Below are 18,874 nucleotides of genomic sequence, written 5' to 3' on the forward strand. Positions count from 1 at the left end.
CTGGCCTAAGTCCTCCAACGAAGGCATTGTCTGTTTTCCAGCTATACTACAGTGTCTCTTAGTGATTTTATCTAATCATGTATCTTTTAATATCAAGGACCTGCAATGCAGGAGACCCAGGTTCTATCCCTGGGTCAGGCAGATCCCCTGGAGAAAGGAATGACAACTCACTCCGGTATTCTTGCCTGGAGAATTTCAAGGACACAGGAGCCTGGCGGGCTGTAGTTCATGGGGTCACAAAGAGTCAGATATAACTGAGCGACTAACACTGCAGTTTTCATCCTGACAACACCTAAATTTAGATGTGGAACCTAAACCTCTCTCCAGAACCTAATGATACAAATCTAAATTGCCTACCTGACACGTCCACTTAGATGTCCAAGACTTAACTGCCAATCTTTCCTTCTAACGCTGTTCTCTATCATACTCAAGACAGTCCTCCTTATCCCAGTTACTGTTAACTCCATCCTTCCAGTTGCCCAGGTCAAATTATCTTAGGGTCATCCGTATTTCCTTCTCTCCCATTCCATTTGCAATCCATCAATAAAGCCTCTCTGCTCTACCTCAAGAGTATATCCAGAATCTAACTACTTCTTATTCACTCCCATAGGTACTAGAATGGTCTAAGCTTCCATCCGTTTTTTTTTTTTTTTTTTTTGCCTTGGTTATTACAAAAGTATTCATGATTCTACTACCACTTTCCTATACCCTTAAAGACTTTTAAACATATTAATCAGGTCATTTTACTCCTCTGCTCAGTATGATCCTTTAGCTCCTTTAGCTCCTTTTATTCTCATTCAGAATAAAAGCCAAATAGCCTATGGGCTTATTAACTTGATAAAGTCCTTTCCCTATTCTACTCCTCACCTTGTGACCTTAGGTCCTTCACTTTCTAGCATTAGCCCCAGTCAGTCAGTTTAGTTCACTCAGTTGTGTCCAACTCTTTGCAACCCTATGGTCTGCAGCATGCCAGGCCTCCCTGTCCATCACCAACTCCTGGAGTCTACTCAAACTCATGTTCATTGAGTCAGTGATGTCATCCAACCATCCCATCCTCTGTCGACCCCTTCTCCTCCTGCCCTTAATCTTTCCCAGCATCAGGGTCTTTTCAAATGAGTCAGTTCTTCGCATCATGTGGCCAAAGTATTAGAGTTTCAGCTTAAGCATCAGTCCTTCCAATGAACATCCAAGACTGATCTCCTTTAGGATGGACTAGTTGGATCTCCCTGCAGTCCAAGGGACTCTCAAGAGTCTTTTCCTAAACCAGTTCAAAAGCGTCAATTCTTCAGCCCTCAGCTTTCTTTATAGTCCCAACTCTCACATCCATACATGACTACTGGAAAAACCACAGCTTTGACTAGCTGGACCTTTGTTGGGAAAGCAATGTTTCTGTTTTTTAATATGCTGTCTAGGTTAGTCATAGCTTTTCTTCCAAGAAGCAAGCGTCTTTTAAATTTCATGGCTGCAGTCACCATCTGCAGTGGTTTTGGAGCCCAAGAAAATAAAGTCTGTCACTGTTTCCACTGTTTCCCCATCTATCTGCCATGATGATGGAACCCACTACTTTCTCCCTAAACAGGCATAACACCACTAAAGGTCACTAAGCAGGATATTCCTAATGCCCCTCCCAGCATATTCACATTTCTGCTCAAGCAACATCTTCTTAATGAAGTCTTCTCCAACCATGTACTCTACCCTTGGCCCTTAACCCTGGCCCCAAATCCTGTATCCCCTCTCCCTCGCCTTTTCCCATCAGATTTATTATTTGGCATACTGCATTTTTTATTTACTTACTACATTTCTATCTATCATACAAGCACTGTACTAGCTCACTGAATGTGTCCCCAAAATGTCCAAAAATGTCAATCAGATTCAAGAACAAATCAGGAAGTAGTTACAAATGATCAAAGGTACTTGTTAAAATAAATTCCCTATCTATGGAGAATGAAAAGATTAAATATTTACTCAAAGTGAACTTTTTTCCTGAAAATCAGAACCGAGGGAATTCCCTGGTGGTCCATTAGTTAGGATTCAGTGCTTTTACTGCCGTGTCCTGGGCTCAATCCCTCGTTCAGGAACTAAGAACCCACAAGCCAACTTGTGAGGTCAAACTAAAAATAATAATAATAATAATAATAATAATAATAGAGAAAATCAGTCCAGAATCAATCTCTCTCACACACATACACATAAACATATACATACACACACACATGTCTCTACGTTACGAAAAAATGACTATGATGCAGTCAGGAAAAGGAAAAAAGTGGGGTGGAAATTATCAAAAATTTTCAACATAAGTCAACTTTTACAAAAAAAAAAGGCGGGGTTATACATGCAAATATAATGAACCTATTAAGTTGCTTACACTATAATCACTGTGTCTTTGTTGAATTTTTTCTCTTGAACTGAACTGGAGCAATTTGGGGAAACAACATCTTCACTATCAGAAGACAAATCAATGTACTGAATCCCTCTTTGATTCTTGAAATATGATATACTTGCTTTTCTGTCATTTTCTGGAGTTTCTGGAACACTAGAATCTTCTGCAAAAGACAAAAAGCAGAAAAGCATTTTGAGCAACCTGAAAATAAGACAAATTTTGTTTGTGCAAATCTGTCTTAACACAATCATGTGCCAAAAATCTTTAGCTTCATTCATGGTTCCATATTAAACCAAACCTCCTCCCCATTTTCAAAGAAAAAATTAATAGTCAACCAGGGCTGGTGTTAAATGATTTTGCACTTCAGAGGTTACTTACTAGCAAGACCTTAGTGGACACTGCAAAATAGCGGTTTGTATATTTCAACCCTCTTTTCTCTGTGATTTTGTTTCCTAGTACTCAATTCTTACCTAAGAGAACATGGACACTAGGGCCCAAAAGACTTGAATTTCAATCCCATCTCTCAGTCAAGTTACTTAATCTAAGTCTCAGTGTCCTCTATAAAAGAGAGATGCTAATAATCACAGGATTAATGTGCACATAAAATTAGAAGATATATATTAAGAATTTAATTTAGAAATTGGCACACTGTTAATATCCAACATACATTAGCTCTTATGCAAATATTGGTGTTATGGGCCAAATTATATCTGTGAAGTCGCTCAGTCGTGTCTGACTCTTTGAGACCCCACTGACTGTAGCCTATCAGGCTCCTCTGTCCATGGGATTTTCCAGGCAAGAGTGCTGGAGTGAATTGCCATTTCCTTCTCCAGGGGATCTTCCTGACCCAGGAATCGAACCCAGGTCTCCCGCATTGCAGGCAGACGCTTTACCATCTGAGCCACCAGGGAATATTATGTCCAAAAATTATGTCCCCTCCAAAATTCCTATGCTAAAGTTCCAACCCCCATCACCTCAAAATGTAACATATTTAGAGACAGGTCCTTCATAAAAGTGACCAAGTTAAAATGAGTCAGTTAGGTTAGTAACCTAATCCAAAATGACTTGATGTTCTTAGAGAGAAACCAGGGATGTGTGTGCATGGGGGAAAGGCAACGTGGGCACACAGGGAGGAGGAGGCTGAGGAGAAAGGCCTTCACAAGAAACCAAACCCGACACCTTGATCTTGGACTTCTAGCCTCTAGATATGGGAGAAAATAAGTCCGCTTTTTATGTCACTCAGTCTGTGTTATTTTGTTATGGCAGCCCTCACTAATAAAGTCCGGAGAAGGCAATGGCAACCCACTCCAGTGTTCTTGCCTTGAGAATCCCAGGGACGGGGTGGGGTCTGGAGGTCTGCTGTCTATGGGGTCATACAGAGTCGGACATGACTGAAGCGACTTAGCAGCAGCAGCAGCAGCACTAATAAAGTCAGCATCACTTGTTATCCAAAGCAGGTAGGTATAATATTCTATTGCAGTCTCCTCTCTCCAAGGGCTGAGTTTCAAAATTATTCTCCCTTATATACAGGAGGAGGAATTCCTGATTTAAGGAATTCATATTAAAGTGTTCAGTGTCTTGGTTTAGTGAATACGGTTGTCCTGCATTATCTGTGAGGTTTAGGGAGACTGGTTCCAGGACTTCCCTGCCCACTCCCAAAATGGGGGAATGTTCAAGTCCCTTAAATAAAATGGTCCTGTATTTTCATATAACATATGCACACAGCTGTATTACTTATAATACCTGATTCATGTAAATTCTATGTAAAGAGTTGTAAATACACACGTGAAAGTTACATAAAAGGTTGCAGTGTGTATGTGGCAAATTTGTTTTGCTACTTAGAACTTCCTGGAATTTTTCTTTCTGAATATTTCCATTGTAGCTGATCTGTAGATGAGAACCCATAGATATGAGGGCCAATTAATGATACATTTTAAAAAGGAATGATCACATGAATTTTAATTAAAAAGTACCAATTTAGAAAACAAAAGCTACCATTAGCCACTATTCAGTATCAAGTCCAGAAGTGACACACATTTTCAATACTTACAATAACCCCAAGGGGACATTATATCCTCATTTTATAGACAAACTAAGATTCAGAGGAAGCAACTTGTCCAAAGTCATACAAGGGAAAGTATCAGACCTAAAATCCAAGACCCAGAGTCTAAATCCTGGTACGCTAAAACTCTTGACCTTCCCACAATTAACTGTCATAAACTGATAGCAATCACTATCATAAGGCTCCTGAGTCATATTTGTAAATAACATTAATCAAGGCTTACATAACCAATCTCTTAGAGGACACAAAAAAAACATTTTTCTTCCTGCAATGAAGTCCTAGCAACATTACTGAAAAGCAAATCACAAAACTGTTCAAACAGAACAATTTTATAAATGTTTAATGTGCCTGGGGTGAAAAACCACTTTGGGGGAAAAAAAAAAATCACAGCTATGTTAACTGTCATTTGTATGAAGATACTTACAAATTCTGATTTTTATGTAAAGTAATAAAATGATAGTCTAATTCTTATCAAATAAGTATTAAAGGTACTATGAACTCTGCTTTTACACAGTGGTCCTGATATATCACAAACCACAAATAAAACTAAAAATGACCTTTATTGCATCATAAATTTAACCTAAACTTAATGCATATAATTCAGAAAACTAAGATCATGGCATCTGGTCCCATCACTTCATGGCAAATGGATGGGGAAACAGTAGAAACAGTGGCTGACTTTTATATTTTAGGGCTCCAAAATCACTGCAGGTGGTAATTGCAGCCATGAAATTAAAAGACGCTTACTCCTTAAAAGGAAACTTATGACCAACCTAGACAGTATATTAAAAAGCAGAGACATTACTTTGTCAACAAAGGTCCGTCTAGTCAAGGCTATGGTTTTTCCAGTAGTCATGTATGGATATGAGGGTTGGACTATAAAGAAAGCTGAGCACTGAAGAATTGATGTTTTTGAACTGTGGTGTTGGAGAAGACTCTTGAGAGTCCCTTGGACTGCAAGGAGATCTAACCAGTCCATCCTAAAGGAGATCAGTCTTGGGTGTTCATTGGAAGGACTGATGTTAAAGCTGAAACTTCAATATTTTGGCCACCTGATGCGAAGAGCTGACTCCTTTGAAAAGACCCTGATGCTGGGAAAGATTGAGGGTGGGAGGAGAAGGGGACAACAGAGGATTTGATGGTTAGATGGCATCACCAACTCAACGGACATGAGTTTGAGCAAACTCTGGGAGTTGGTGATGGACAGAGAGGCCTGGCGTGCTGCAGCTCATGGGGTCGCAAAGAGTTGGATACAACTGAGTGACTGAACTGAACTGAATGCATGTAATTTTAACAGTTCAACAGGTGTCCAGCTTTTTGAAAAGGGCTATGACAAAATGATTTGGACTGTCCACTTTTCTTTAAAAAGCTTTTTTCAAAGTGAAGAACAAGCTTTTCAAAGAAGTCTTACTGTTTGGGGGCAGGGGAGTGGCGGGTGGTAAAAATTCTTTTAGTGAGTAGTAGGAGCACTAGAGTTTCTTGAACTGATTATATATTCATCTTTTCTTTAATCTTCTCCTCTTATCTTACCAATCCAGGGATCGAATCCAGGTCTCTAACATTGCAGGCAGATTCTTTCCCATCTGAGCCACCAGGGAAGCCCAAGAATACTGGAGTGGGTAGCCTATCCCTTTTCCAGGGGAACTTCCCAATCCAGGAATCAAACTAGGGCCTCCTGCATTGCATGCAGATCCATTACCAGCTGAGCTACCAGGGAAGCCCTACTTATTATATACAGATTATAATACAAAATATATGGGGAGGACATAATTTTAAAATTCACATTTAATATGCTTCATTAATAAGATAGAAAAAAAAAGTTGGGCTTTCTTACAGGCTTCCCCTGTGGCTTAGCTGGTAAAGAATCCACCTGCAATGCGGGAGACCTGGGTTCAGTCCCTGAGTTGGGAAGATCCCTTGGAGAGGGCAAAGGCTACCCACTCCAGTATTCTGGCCTGGAGAATTCCATGGACTATATACTCCAGGGGTTGCAAAGAGTCAGACATGACTAAGTGACTTTCACTTTACTCTCTTATAGGTACTAAATTACTAAGAGCTTTTACTGGATATGCAATGTTCACCATCAAAAAATATACATTAGACTGGTTCAAGAGAGTAGAGTAAAAGGGTACATGTTCATCTCCTCCTGCAAGGGCACCAAGACTGCAACTGGCTGTTAAACAGCCATTAACAGGACACTGGAGCCCACCAAAAAAAAGACACCCCAGACCAAAGACAAAGAAGCTGCAAGGAGATGGTAGAAGGGGTGCAACCATAATAAAATCAATCCCATATTCACCAGGTGAGTAACCCACAATCTGGAGAACAATAATACCAAAGAAGTTCTCCCACTATTGGGAAGGTTCTGAGCCCCATGTCAGGCTTCCCAACCTGGGGATCTGGTAAAGGGACTGGGAGTCCCCAGCAATTCTCACTTTGAAGGCCAGCAGGATTTGATTATAGGACTTCCACAGGACTAGGGGTAACAGACTTCACTCTTGGAGGGCACAAACAAAATCTTGAGAGTATCAAGATCCAGGGGCAAGGAGCAGTGGTCCCACAGGAGACTGAACTAGACCTACCTGCTAGTGTTGGAGGGTCTCCTGTGGAAGCGTGGGTTGGCAATGGATGGCCACAGGGACAAAGGCACTGGCAGTAGCAGTCATGGAAGGTGCCCCTTAGGATAAGCCCTCTTGGAGGTTCCCATTAACCCTACCATAAAGCCCACAGACCCCAGTGCTGAGTTGTCTCAGGCCAAATAACTAACAGGGAGGAAGCAAAACCCCACACATCAGCAGATAATTGGATTAAAGTTTTACTGCCGACCACAGTAAGTCCCAGTTTTTCCCATGCTCAGTCCCTCCCATCAGAAGCTTACACAAGCCTCAGCCTCATGCACCAGAAGGCAGACAGAAGCAGCAAAAAGAACCACAATTCTGCAGCACTAGAACAAAAACCACATCACAGAAAGTTAACCAGAAGGAAAAGCAGAGGGTTATGTCCCAGATGAAAGGACTAGATAAAACCCCCTGAAAAACAACTAAATGAAGTGGGGATAGGCAAACTTCCAGAAAAAGAATTCAGAATAATGATAGTGAAGATGATCCAGGATCTCAGAAAAAGAATGGAGAAGATGCAAGAAATATTTACCAAAGACCCAGAAAAACTAAAGAACAAAGATGAACAATACACTAGAAGGAAGCAAAAGCAAAATAACTGAGGCAGAAGAATGGCTAAGTGACTTGGAAGACAGAATGGTGAGAGTCACTGTTGCAGAACAGAATATAGAAAAAAGAATGAAAAAGAATGAAGACAGCCTAAAAGACTTCTGCTGCTGCTAAGTCACTTCAGTCGTGTCCGACTCTGTGCGACCCCATAGACAGCAGCCCACCAGGCTCCCCCGTCCCCGGGATTCTCCAGGCAAGAACACTGGAGTGGGCTGCCATTTCCTTTTCCAATGCCTCAAAGTGAAAAGTGAAGGTGAAGTCGCTCAGTCGTGTCTGACCCTCAGCAACCCCATGAACTGCAGCCTTCCAGGGTCCTCCGTCCGTGGGATTTTCCAGGCAAGAGTACTGGAGTGGGGTGCCATTGCCTTCTCCAGGGTTCCCAGGAAGAGAAGAGAGGGAGAAAGGACCTGAGGAAATATTTGAAGAGATAATAGCTGAAAACTTCCCTAACATGGAAAAGGAAACAGTCAACCAAGTCTAGGAAGCACAGAGAATCCCAAGCAGAATAAACTCAAGGAGGAACACACTGAGACACACAGTAATCAAATGACAAAAATTAAAGAGAAAGATAAAATATTAAAAGCAACAAGGGGAAAAATGACAACATACAAGGGAACTCTCATTAGCCTATATTAGCTGATTTCAACAGGAACTTTACAACCCAGAAGGGAATGGCACGACATATTTAAAGTGATGAAAGGGAAGAAACTACAACCAAGAATACTCTACCCAGCAGGACACTTGTTCAGATTCAGTGGAAAAATCAAAAGCATTCCAAACAAGCAAAAGTTAAGAGAATTCAGCACCACCAAACTAGCTTTACAACAAACGCTATAGGAATTTCTCTAAGCAGTATGCACGAGAAGGAAAAAAACCTACACAAAATAAACCCAAAACAATTAAGAAAATGGTAATAGGGTCATGTGCGTGCATGCACGCATGTGCTCAGTTGCTTCAGTCTTGTCCAACTCTTTGCGACCTTTTTGACTGGAGCTTACCAGGCTCCTCTGTCCATGGGATTCTCCAGGCAAGAATACTGGAGTGGGTTGCCATGCCCTCCTACAGGGGATCTTCCTAACCCAGGGACTGAACTTGACATACATATTGATAATTACCTTAAACGTAAATGCATTAAATGCACCAACCAAAAGACAGACTGGCTGAATGGATGAAAACGTGCATGTATGCACTTCCACTTATCACATCACTCTACTTAACCCCTCAAATTGTATGTAATTATTTTATATTGTTAGGTTAATCATGTTTCCATTATGGCTTGCAGTTGTAATTCTTTTTTGTCTGGCTATTGGTTGTGAAAAGTGAAAAGCATCTTTTATTACTGTGGAAAAAAAAATATGTATGTACATATACACATTAAACATGTATAGTACCCTGAACCAAGTGGCACCCTCACAGCCTGACTGGCAAGTAACTAACAGCAGAGGAAATGGTTTGATAATATGGAGGAATGAGGGAAGATTATAATACAAAAGCATTTCTCAAACTAAGGACCTCTTTTAAACTTCTCACTTTTAAAGAAAATGAGGGCTCCATAAGAGTCTTTGCTTATGCTGGTTATAATATTTACCTCATCAGAAAACAGTAACTAAGAAAATGTTTAAGAATTTATTTAGGACTTCCCTGGAGGTCCAGTGGTTAAAAAATCCTCCTGTCAATGCTGGGGACATCAGTTCAATCCCTGGTCCAGGTAGATTCCACATGCTGCACGGCAACTAACCCCGTGTGTCACAACAAGAGAAGCCGCTGCAATGAGCAGCCGGCGCACCACAACTAGAGAAAGCTTGAGTGCAGCAACGAAGACCCAGCACAACCATAAAGAAAACAAGAACAAGAGGAAGGAAGGAATTCTTAAAAAAAAATAAGAAGAAGAAAACTATATTCCTTCCTCCCCTCATCCCTCAAATTCAGTGAGACAAGTAGCACTGTTTTAAATCTGTGAAGATTCCTGGTTTAATAGAAAGACAGCTAGAGTCTCATATCTGTTTGTGCAATTATCTGTTCAAGTGTATTGTTTATGTTTGGTTTACAAAGGAAATCATGCCTCACTACAGTTATATAGTTAAGGAAGGAATATTTTTCAAAAATAAAAAATAGCCTTTTTACTTTACTGTGGGTATTTTTTGACACTGAACCCAAATTTGACAGATGGTAGTTTTTCTAAAGGTTGTTGCAATGTGGAGTCTGAAATGATGAGAACGAACTTTTCATTCTGTTACATTAAAACCCTCCAGTCAATCTTGCACTTTAACAGCCCCTTAACCCACACATTATTTTTTTAAAACATTGTGTGCATTATCTTTTGCAAAATATTGGTTCACTCACTGATTAATGCATATCTTCCAAATGTTGAGACACGTCATATTTTTTTTTACAAAAATGACATTCATTAATCTCACCACTGGTCTCTAAATATCTGGAGATTGTCAAATCACATTTGTAGATATGTTTTTCAAAACTCAAAAGTTTCCTCTGAAACTAGAATTTTATCACTTGCATAAATACTGTCAGTTGTTTTCCTTGATATCAGTTCATTTTTTGAAAAAAAAAAAAAAAAAAAAAGTCTGTTAAATACCTGTCTACATAATGTGGTTTGTCAGTCATTCTTTTAAATAACAATGGTATTCTGTTAAAGAATGACAAGCTCAGCTCAAACTCAAAGCAACTACTCAAATGCTTTCTCCTGAGACAACTACTGCACTCCAGCATGCAGCAAAGGGGAGTTCACATTTTGTTTCAAAAAATATTAAAATGGTGCCTACTGATAAAGGTTGATTTATTAAAAACTATTTTTACTGCTTCATCAAGAACATTCTTAAGTGAAACTGACATTTAAAAATTTTAAGGATAAAATGACAATTTAGAACAGCTTGGAATCTTGGCCTCAATTCACGCTAGGGCACTAGCAGTTTTACCTACCACTGCTTTTGCATCATGAGTGCAAATACCAATATAGTGAAAAAGGTGAACAATGTTTTAATATTATTATGAAATAGTTTTAACCCTTTTGGGTCCGAGGGACCTCAAAAATTCACAGGTCATACTTTGAAGACTAAAGGGATACAGTGAGAGCTTTATATAAAATATCAACTTCCTAGTATCAATAATCTGGAATTAGAATAGTGCTCAACTGATTAGATTTGTTTGTTTTGACTATTTTCAGAAGTAAACAACAGGAAAAATAGCTAACAGCCAATGGCCAAAGAGATATTCCTGATGTAATGATGTTTTATGACCCAGGCAAAGAAGCACTTTTAAGCAGCAGCACAAAGGAGACAGGAAGGAAGCAAAAAAGAAAACTATAGAAATGAGGGAAACAATGTGAAAACTAGAAACAATTATAAGACACTGGCTACTACTCAACTGACTTTATTGCATGCCTGCTGTATTTAAGGCACTGTACCAAGAGGTGGGGGATATAAAAGAAAAAAAAAAAAAGGGCAAGTTACAGTTCCACTTGCCCTAAAGAAACTAATAATAGGAGCTAAAGAGCCATGTACATAAATAGCTATGTTATGAATCATAATTTGTGCCATGTGAGAGGAATCAACAAAATGCTAAAGGAACATAAGGGAAAACAGCCTGTCCTTTCATGTAAAAATAACTTTAAAATCCTGTTTTAGGAACAGAAGATGGTATTTTCCCATTATCAAAGGCAAAGGGAACCTACATCATTAGCATATTCAAGAAGATTCCAAGATTCAAGGGAGTAAGTCCAAATGAAATTCTCCATTAGTGGTGTGCAAACAGAAGACAAACTTATATCCTAAATTTTTCCAGTATACATTTATTTATTTTGATATCTAAGTCTACCATAACACAAAAGGATTTAAACACCTGCCACTGATTCTACCTTTCCAAGAGATCCCAGATCAAAAACTATTCAAAAAAAAAAAAATCACTGCTGGGAGATTATGCATTCACACAGGAAAGTCTAAATCAATTTGTTAATCCACAAATAAAGGTGAGGCTAAAGTAGAATGAAAACACTTAAACCTTTGATTCTGTTCCGTAGACTTATGTAAGTGTGCCTTTTTGCCATAACTGTGTACTGCTCTACATGATTCAATTCTCTAATATGGCAACTGACTTTCAAGGCCATTCCTAGTGAAGCACATCACACAACTGCCCCTTTAAAAGGTTTATTAACCAAAAACACAGATTATAAGTTCTGGACAGTCTTGGGCTTCCCTGGTGGCTCAGTGGAAAAGAATCTGTGTGCCAGTGGAGGAGACCTGGGTTCGATCTCACCTGCTGAGGAGCAACTAAGCCTGCGTGCCCCAACTACTGAGCCCGTGCTCTAGAGCCTGCAGGCCTGCATGCTCTTAGAGCCCGTACTCTGCAACAAGAGAAGCCACCACAATGAAAAGCCTGTGCTCCACAACTCACCACAAGAAAGCCTGCATGGCAATGGAAGACCAAGTGCAGCCAAAAATAAATATTAAAAAATTAAGAAAATACAATCTGGACAGTCTTAATTTGAATGCCACAGTAGATAGGGATCTTCAGCATCTTAGATAAATCAAACTATCTCTGATGAAAGCTATCAAAAAAGAGAAAGAATACACTAAAAGACTGAATAGCAGTTTCTAATACACTAGCTTAAAATGAGAAACAAGAAACATTTCAGGCTTAAGCCAAAAGAAAAGGTAAAGATAAATAGAAAAAATATAAAGGAAAGAGTAATCTGATTTATAATGGACAAGGTCAAAGTGTTGAACCTGAAAAGTACTTTTTAATAACAGAATTTATATCTACATTAAAAATAAAACTGACATGTACAAATGCATTCTAATAATGAAATGCACAAACATGGCAGGATATATAGAGCAAAAAGTCAACAAATATGAGGCTTTAATTGCCTTGTCTAAACTCTTAATAGAAAAGACAGCACCAAAACAATTAAGATATAAAAAGATATTTTTTAAACTATTTTGATTGGTACCCACTGTAAGAGACAAATTATGGATTATGACCCTAAACATACAGATCACTAGATAGAGTTATATAACAAAGGTCTCATAGGCTGTACTGTTACACTTTGATAATTTTCTATTTATTGCACTCTGAAAAATAAGTTATATGCATTCAGCCAGGATCCAAGAAACTGACTTTATGACACGTTTGTAATCCAGCTTGAAAAAAGATGTAAATAATAATTCATTATTTTTGACATATAAATAAATCTGTGATTAGATTATGTGTTTTCAAGTACTCAGAGCTTTTTTAGAAATTCTTTAGTAGGCCAAAAAGAATATCTCAGTAAATTCATCAAAGATGAAATATTACAGACTACATTCTCTGGTCACAAAACATAAAATTGGAAGTAAATGTTAATAAGAATGTTGAAGCAAAATTTCAGTTACTTGGAAATTAAAAAAAAAAAAAATAAGAAAAAACAAACCACTCCTTTAAACTTTCAGGTCCAAGAAGAAGAAAAAGCAAAAACATATTAAAATCTATAGTACAGGAATACCTCTTTTCTTGAATTTCACAGTGGTTTTTTTTTACAAATTGAAGGTTGATGGTACCATATGTTGAGAAAGGTTACTGACATTTTTTCCAACAGCATTTGCTCACTTCATGTCTCTCTGCTATATTTTGGTAGTAATTCTTGTAATGTCTCAAATATTTTATGGTGACATTTCTTACGGTGATTGGATATCAGTGATCCTTGATATTATTGTTGTAATTGTTTTCAGTTCAGTTCAGTTCAGTCACTCAGTCGTGTCCAACTCTTTGTGACCCCATGAATCGCAGCACGCCAGGCCTCCCTGTCCATCACCAACTCCCAGAGTTCACTCAGACTCACGTCCATCGAGTCAGTGATGCCATCCAGCCATCTCATCCTGTCATCCCCTTCTCCTCCTGCCCACAATCCCTGTCAGCATCAGAGTCTTTTCCAATGAGTCAACTCTTTGCATGAGGTGGCCAAAGTACTGGAGTTTCAGCTTCAGCAGCATTCCTTCCAAAGAAATCCCAGGGCTGATCTCCTTCAGAATGGACTGGTTGGATCTCCTTGCAGTCCCAGGGACTCCCAAGAGTCTTCTCCAACACCACAGTTCAAAAGCATCAATTCTTCAGCACTCAGCTTTCTTCACAGTCCAACTCTCACATCCATACATGACCACAGGAAAAACCATAGCCTTGACTAGACGGACCTTAGTCGGCAAAGTAATGTCTCTGCTTTTGAATATACTATCTAGCTTGTTCATAACTTTCCTTCCAAGGAGTAAGTGTCTTTTAATTTCATGGCTGCAGTCACCATCTGCAGTGATTTTGGAGTCCCAAAAAATAAAGTCTCACACTGTTTCCCCATTTATTTCCCATGAAGTGATGGAACCAGATGCCATGATCTTCGTTTTCTGAATGTTGAGCTTTAAGCCAACTTTTTCACTCTCTACTTTCATCAAGAGGCTTTTTAGTTCCTCTTCACTTTCTGCCATAAGGGTGGTGTCACCTGCATATCTGAGGTTATTGATATTTCTCCCGGCAATCTTGATTCCACCTTGTGCTTCTTCCAGTCCAGCGTTTCTCATGATGTACTTTGCATATAAATTAAATAAGCAGGGTGACAATATATAGCCTTGACGTACTCCTTTTCCTATTTGGAACCAGTCTGTTGTTCCATGTCCAGCTCTAACTGTTGCTTCCTGACCTTCATGTAGGTTTCTCAAGAGGCAGGTCAGGTGGTCTGGTATTCCCATCTGTTTCAGAATTTTCCACAGTTTATTGTGATCCACACAGTCAAAGGCTTTGGCATAGTCAATAAAGCAGAAATAGATGTTTTTCTGGAACTCTCTTGCTGTGGCTCAGATCATGAACTCCTTATTGCCAAATGCAGACTTAAATTGAAGAAAGTAGGAAAACCACTAGACCATTCAGGTATGACCTAAATCAAATCCCTTATGATTATACAGTGGAAATGAAAACAGATTTAAGGGACTAGATCTGACAGACAGAGTGCCTGATGAACTATGGACAGAGGTTTGTGACATTGTAAAGGAGACAGGAATCAAGACCATCCCCAAGAAAAAGAAATGCAAAAAAGCAAAATGGCTGTCTGGGCAGGGCTTACAAATAGCTGTGAAAAGAAGAGAAGCAAAAAGCAAAGGAAAAAAGGAAAGATATAAGCATCTGAATGCAGAATTCCAAAGAATAGCAAGAAGAGATAAGAAAGCCTTCCTCAGCGATCAATGCAAAGAAATAGAGGAAAACAACAGAATGGGAAAGACTAGAGATCTCTTCAAGAAAATTAGAGATACCAAGGGGACATTTCATGCAAAGATGGGCTCGATAAAGGACAGAAATGGTAATTGTTTTAGGTGCCCCAAAAGCATCCATATAAAATGGCAAACTTAACTGATAAAACGTTTTATGTGTTTTGACTGCTCCATCCACCTGCCACTTCCTTCATCACTTTCCCCCTCTTCCAGCTTCTCTATTCCTTAAGACACAGCAATAAATTGGGTCAGGTACTAACCCTCCAATGGCCTCTAACCAATGGCCTCTAAGTATTCAAGAGAAAGGAATAGCTGCACATTCCTCTCTCTAAATAAAAAGACAGAAATGTTTAAGGTTAGTGAGAAGGCAGGTCAAAAGCAAAGACAGGCTGAAAGTTAGGCCTCTCGCAGCAGTTAGCCAAGACGTGAATGCAAAGGCAAAGTTCTGGGAGGAAATTAGAAATTCTACTCTAGTGAATCTACAAACTAGAAGCCAAACAGCTTTATTGCTGATACAGAGAAACTTTTAGTGGTCTGGATAAAAGGTTAAAAACCAGCCTCAGCATTCCCTTAAGCCAAAGCCTAATCCAGACCAAGACCCTATCTCTTCCATTCTATGAAGGCTGAGAGAGGTAAGGAAGTTGCAAGGAAAAAAGTTTGAAGCTTGAAGCAGTTAGTTCATAAGGCTGAAGGAAAGCAGTTGTCTCCATAACATAAAAGTGCATGATGAAGCAGGAAGTGCTGATGTAGAAACTGCAGCAAGATATCCAGAAGGTTTAGCTAAGATAATTAAGGAAAGTGGCTACACTAAACAAGAAAGTTTCAGTGTCAACCAAACAACCTTCTAATGGAAGAAGATTCCATCTAGGACCTCCAGAGCTAGAGAGGAGAAGTCAATGTCTGGCTTAAAAGGATAGGCTGAGTCTCCTGTTAACCGCTAATATAGCTGGTGACTTTAGTTGAAACGACTGCTAATTTATGCTAAATCTACTCTGCCTATGGTCTATAAATAAATGGAACAAAGCCTGGATGACAGAACAGTTGTTTATAACATTGCTTACTAAGTATTTTAAACCCACTGTTGTTACACCTACTGCTCAAAAAAAAAAGACTGCTTTCAAAATATGACTGCTCAGGGAATTCCCCAGTGGTCCAGTGGTTAGAACTCTGGGTTTTCACTGGTGAGGGCCTGATTCAATCTCTGTATGGGGAACTAAGATCCCACAGATGTGAAACAAGAAAATACGGACGGATATATTTATAATGTGGTGGTAGGGAATGGCTTTCTTTTATCAGTTCTGATCGGGACCTAAAACCATAAGCCTTAAAGAAAAAGATGAACAAACTGACCATTTAAAAATGGAAAACTTCTCTGTTGTAAACAACAAACAGAACTAAAAGACTGGAATAAAAAAAACTTAAACAAAGCAATTTAATTGTTCATTAGCCTTTTAAAGATTAGAAAGGTTTGCAATATTCTGGCCTGGTATGAAAAAGCAGACATCTGAAAACCAGGCTGTAGTTTAGTGCAAACTGGTAAAACTATTATGATGGGTTATTTGGCAATTACTAAAACATTAATTCATATTCCTTCTAACGTGACAATTTCATTTCCCAGAATTTTTCCACAGACTGTACACAGGCAAAAACATCAATATAAAAGAATGGTCACTACAGCACTCTTTAAAACAAGAAAAAGAAATAATCCTAAACAACCAATGTCTATTAACAGGGAACTATATGAATTATAATACATTAATGTATAAGACATACTGTAGTCACTAAAACCTATTCAAGTATAGCATGTTCTATATGAACATGGAAAATATTTTTAAAAATCTACTTTGAGGGGACTTCCCTGGCAGTCCAGTGGTTACGAGACTGCACTTCCATTGCAGTAGGCATGTGTTAATACCCAGCTGGGCAACTAAGCACATGCAGCATGGCATTCGGGGGACCTCCCCCCAAAAAGTCTATAGTGGGCTGCATTACAATATACATAATACTGTTTTATCTAAAAAAACAAAACCAACAACCTGGAATACATATAGGTAGGGAAAAAAAATGAAAAAATGAAAAGAATACCAACGCTAAATGAAAATACTACATTAGAGTCTCTCCATTACACAACTGTCATCATCATTTTTTATATAACACTTTATTTTGAAGAAAGCACAAAAACTAAAAAGGTAGAAAAGGACAACAGACAAAAAAATGTACATTTAAAATGAATTTAAAACATTTAGACTCACAGTACTTTTAGAACTGAGCACTAATCTTTTTAACAAATACGACTCTTCAACTAATACTAGCAGACATTAGGAAACCAGAATTTCTATCCAAAGATAAAATAAGGATTCACATTTTGGCCACACACACTTAAGAGGACTCAATAGTTAAAGTATCACTCAATAGTTAAAGAATCAGAGGTTAAAATGATACATGCAGCTTCATCATTCAAATGATCTTATTCATTTTGATTTCAGAGAACAGACAAAGGAAGTGAAGTCCAAAAGTGATAACTAAGATTGCACAATCCATAAGGGGCAGAGCATTGCTCCTTGGAAATCTTTTTTGAACTGGTATAATTAAAAAAATTTTTCCTCTTACTTATTAACAACAGTTACTTTCAACATGATGACCACACCAAAATGGCAACCACTGTAGAAGACTGACTATTTCATTAAGGAAAGAAATCCATCAAGCATACACTAAAGCGTTCCTCCATTCCAACCTCAGAACCACCTATGAATCATGTATTTTTCTCTTTCACTCCCATCCTCCTGGGTAAAATGTGCCTTTATTTTTTTCTCAAAGTTAAACAGTCCAGTTACGGTTGCACTCCTACCTCCCTGATGCCTCTCATCAGATACCACCCCCTGTCGTTCATCCTTTCCCCCTCCACTAGCTTCTTTCCCTCAGCTAAAATATATGCTCAGTTTTCAATTTCCTCAGACATCTTTTCTTGACATTATTTCCTCATCAAGCTGTTTCTCTCTTTCCCGTGTTGGAATAGGAGTCTTCACCTGCTTACTTTTCTATTGAAACTGCTATGGGCCAACAGGAACTTTAATTTCAAAGGAAAGTGGTCTCTGATCAGATCTCATTCAAACTGATTTCTCTGCAACATTTGATACTGTTCACTATACAACACCTACGTGGAAACTCTCCTTTCTTTTGCTTTCAGGGCATTACCATTTGCTTACTATTCTGTCATCCTTTATATCTTTCATTGGTTTCCCTTCCTTTATCCATTTTTAAATACTGATGCTTCTTACTATCTATTTTGTTTAGAACATTTTTTGGGGGGGCAAATTTGGAAAACTCAGCAGTGGCCACAGGACTGGAAAAGGTCAGTTTTCAGTCCAGTCCCAAAGAAAGGCAATGCCAAAGAATGCTCAAACTACTGCACAATTGCACTCATCTCACACGCTAGTAAATGCTCAAAATTCTCCAAGCCAGGCTTCAGCAATACGTGAATCGTGAACTTCCTGATGTTCAAGCTGGTTTTAGAAAAGGCAGAGGAACCAGAGATCAAATTGCCAACATCCGCTGGATCATGGAAAAAGCAAGAGAGTTCCAGAAAAACATCTATTTCTGCTCTGTTGACTATGCCAAAGCCTTTGACTGTGTGGATCACAATAAACTGTGGAAAATTCTGAAAGAGATGGGAATACCAGACCACCTGATCTGCCTCTTGAGAAACCTACATGAAGGTCAGGAAGCAGCAGTTAGAACTGGACATGGAACAACAGACTGGTTCCAAATAGGAAAAGGAGTACATCAAGGCTGTATATTGTCACCCTGCTTACTTAACTTATATGCAAAGTACATCATGAGAAACGCTGGGCTGGAAGAAGCACAAGCTGGAATCAAGATTGCTGGGAGAAATCTCAATCACCTCAGATATGCAGATGACACCACCCTTATGGCAGCAAGTGAAGAGGAGCTAAAAAGCCTT

The 18,874-nt window shown here is 38.9% G+C and overlaps 1 protein-coding gene across 1 annotated transcript in view; it reads right to left on the reverse strand.

Annotated features, from left to right (window-relative positions):
* SMARCAD1 (SWI/SNF-related, matrix-associated actin-dependent regulator of chromatin, subfamily a, containing DEAD/H box 1) overlaps nt 1–18,874 on the reverse strand; it is an 88,096-nt gene that overhangs the window by 63,392 nt on the left and 5,830 nt on the right. The window contains exon 2 of the mRNA XM_052642000.1: nt 2,369–2,546. Within this exon, the coding sequence (XP_052497960.1) occupies nt 2,369–2,546 (178 nt within the window). The remainder of the gene's footprint in view (nt 1–2,368; nt 2,547–18,874) is intronic.

The sequence above is a fragment of the Budorcas taxicolor genome, chromosome 6 (assembly GCF_023091745.1).
Source record: "Budorcas taxicolor isolate Tak-1 chromosome 6, Takin1.1, whole genome shotgun sequence".
Taxonomy (NCBI): Eukaryota; Metazoa; Chordata; class Mammalia; order Artiodactyla; family Bovidae; genus Budorcas; species Budorcas taxicolor.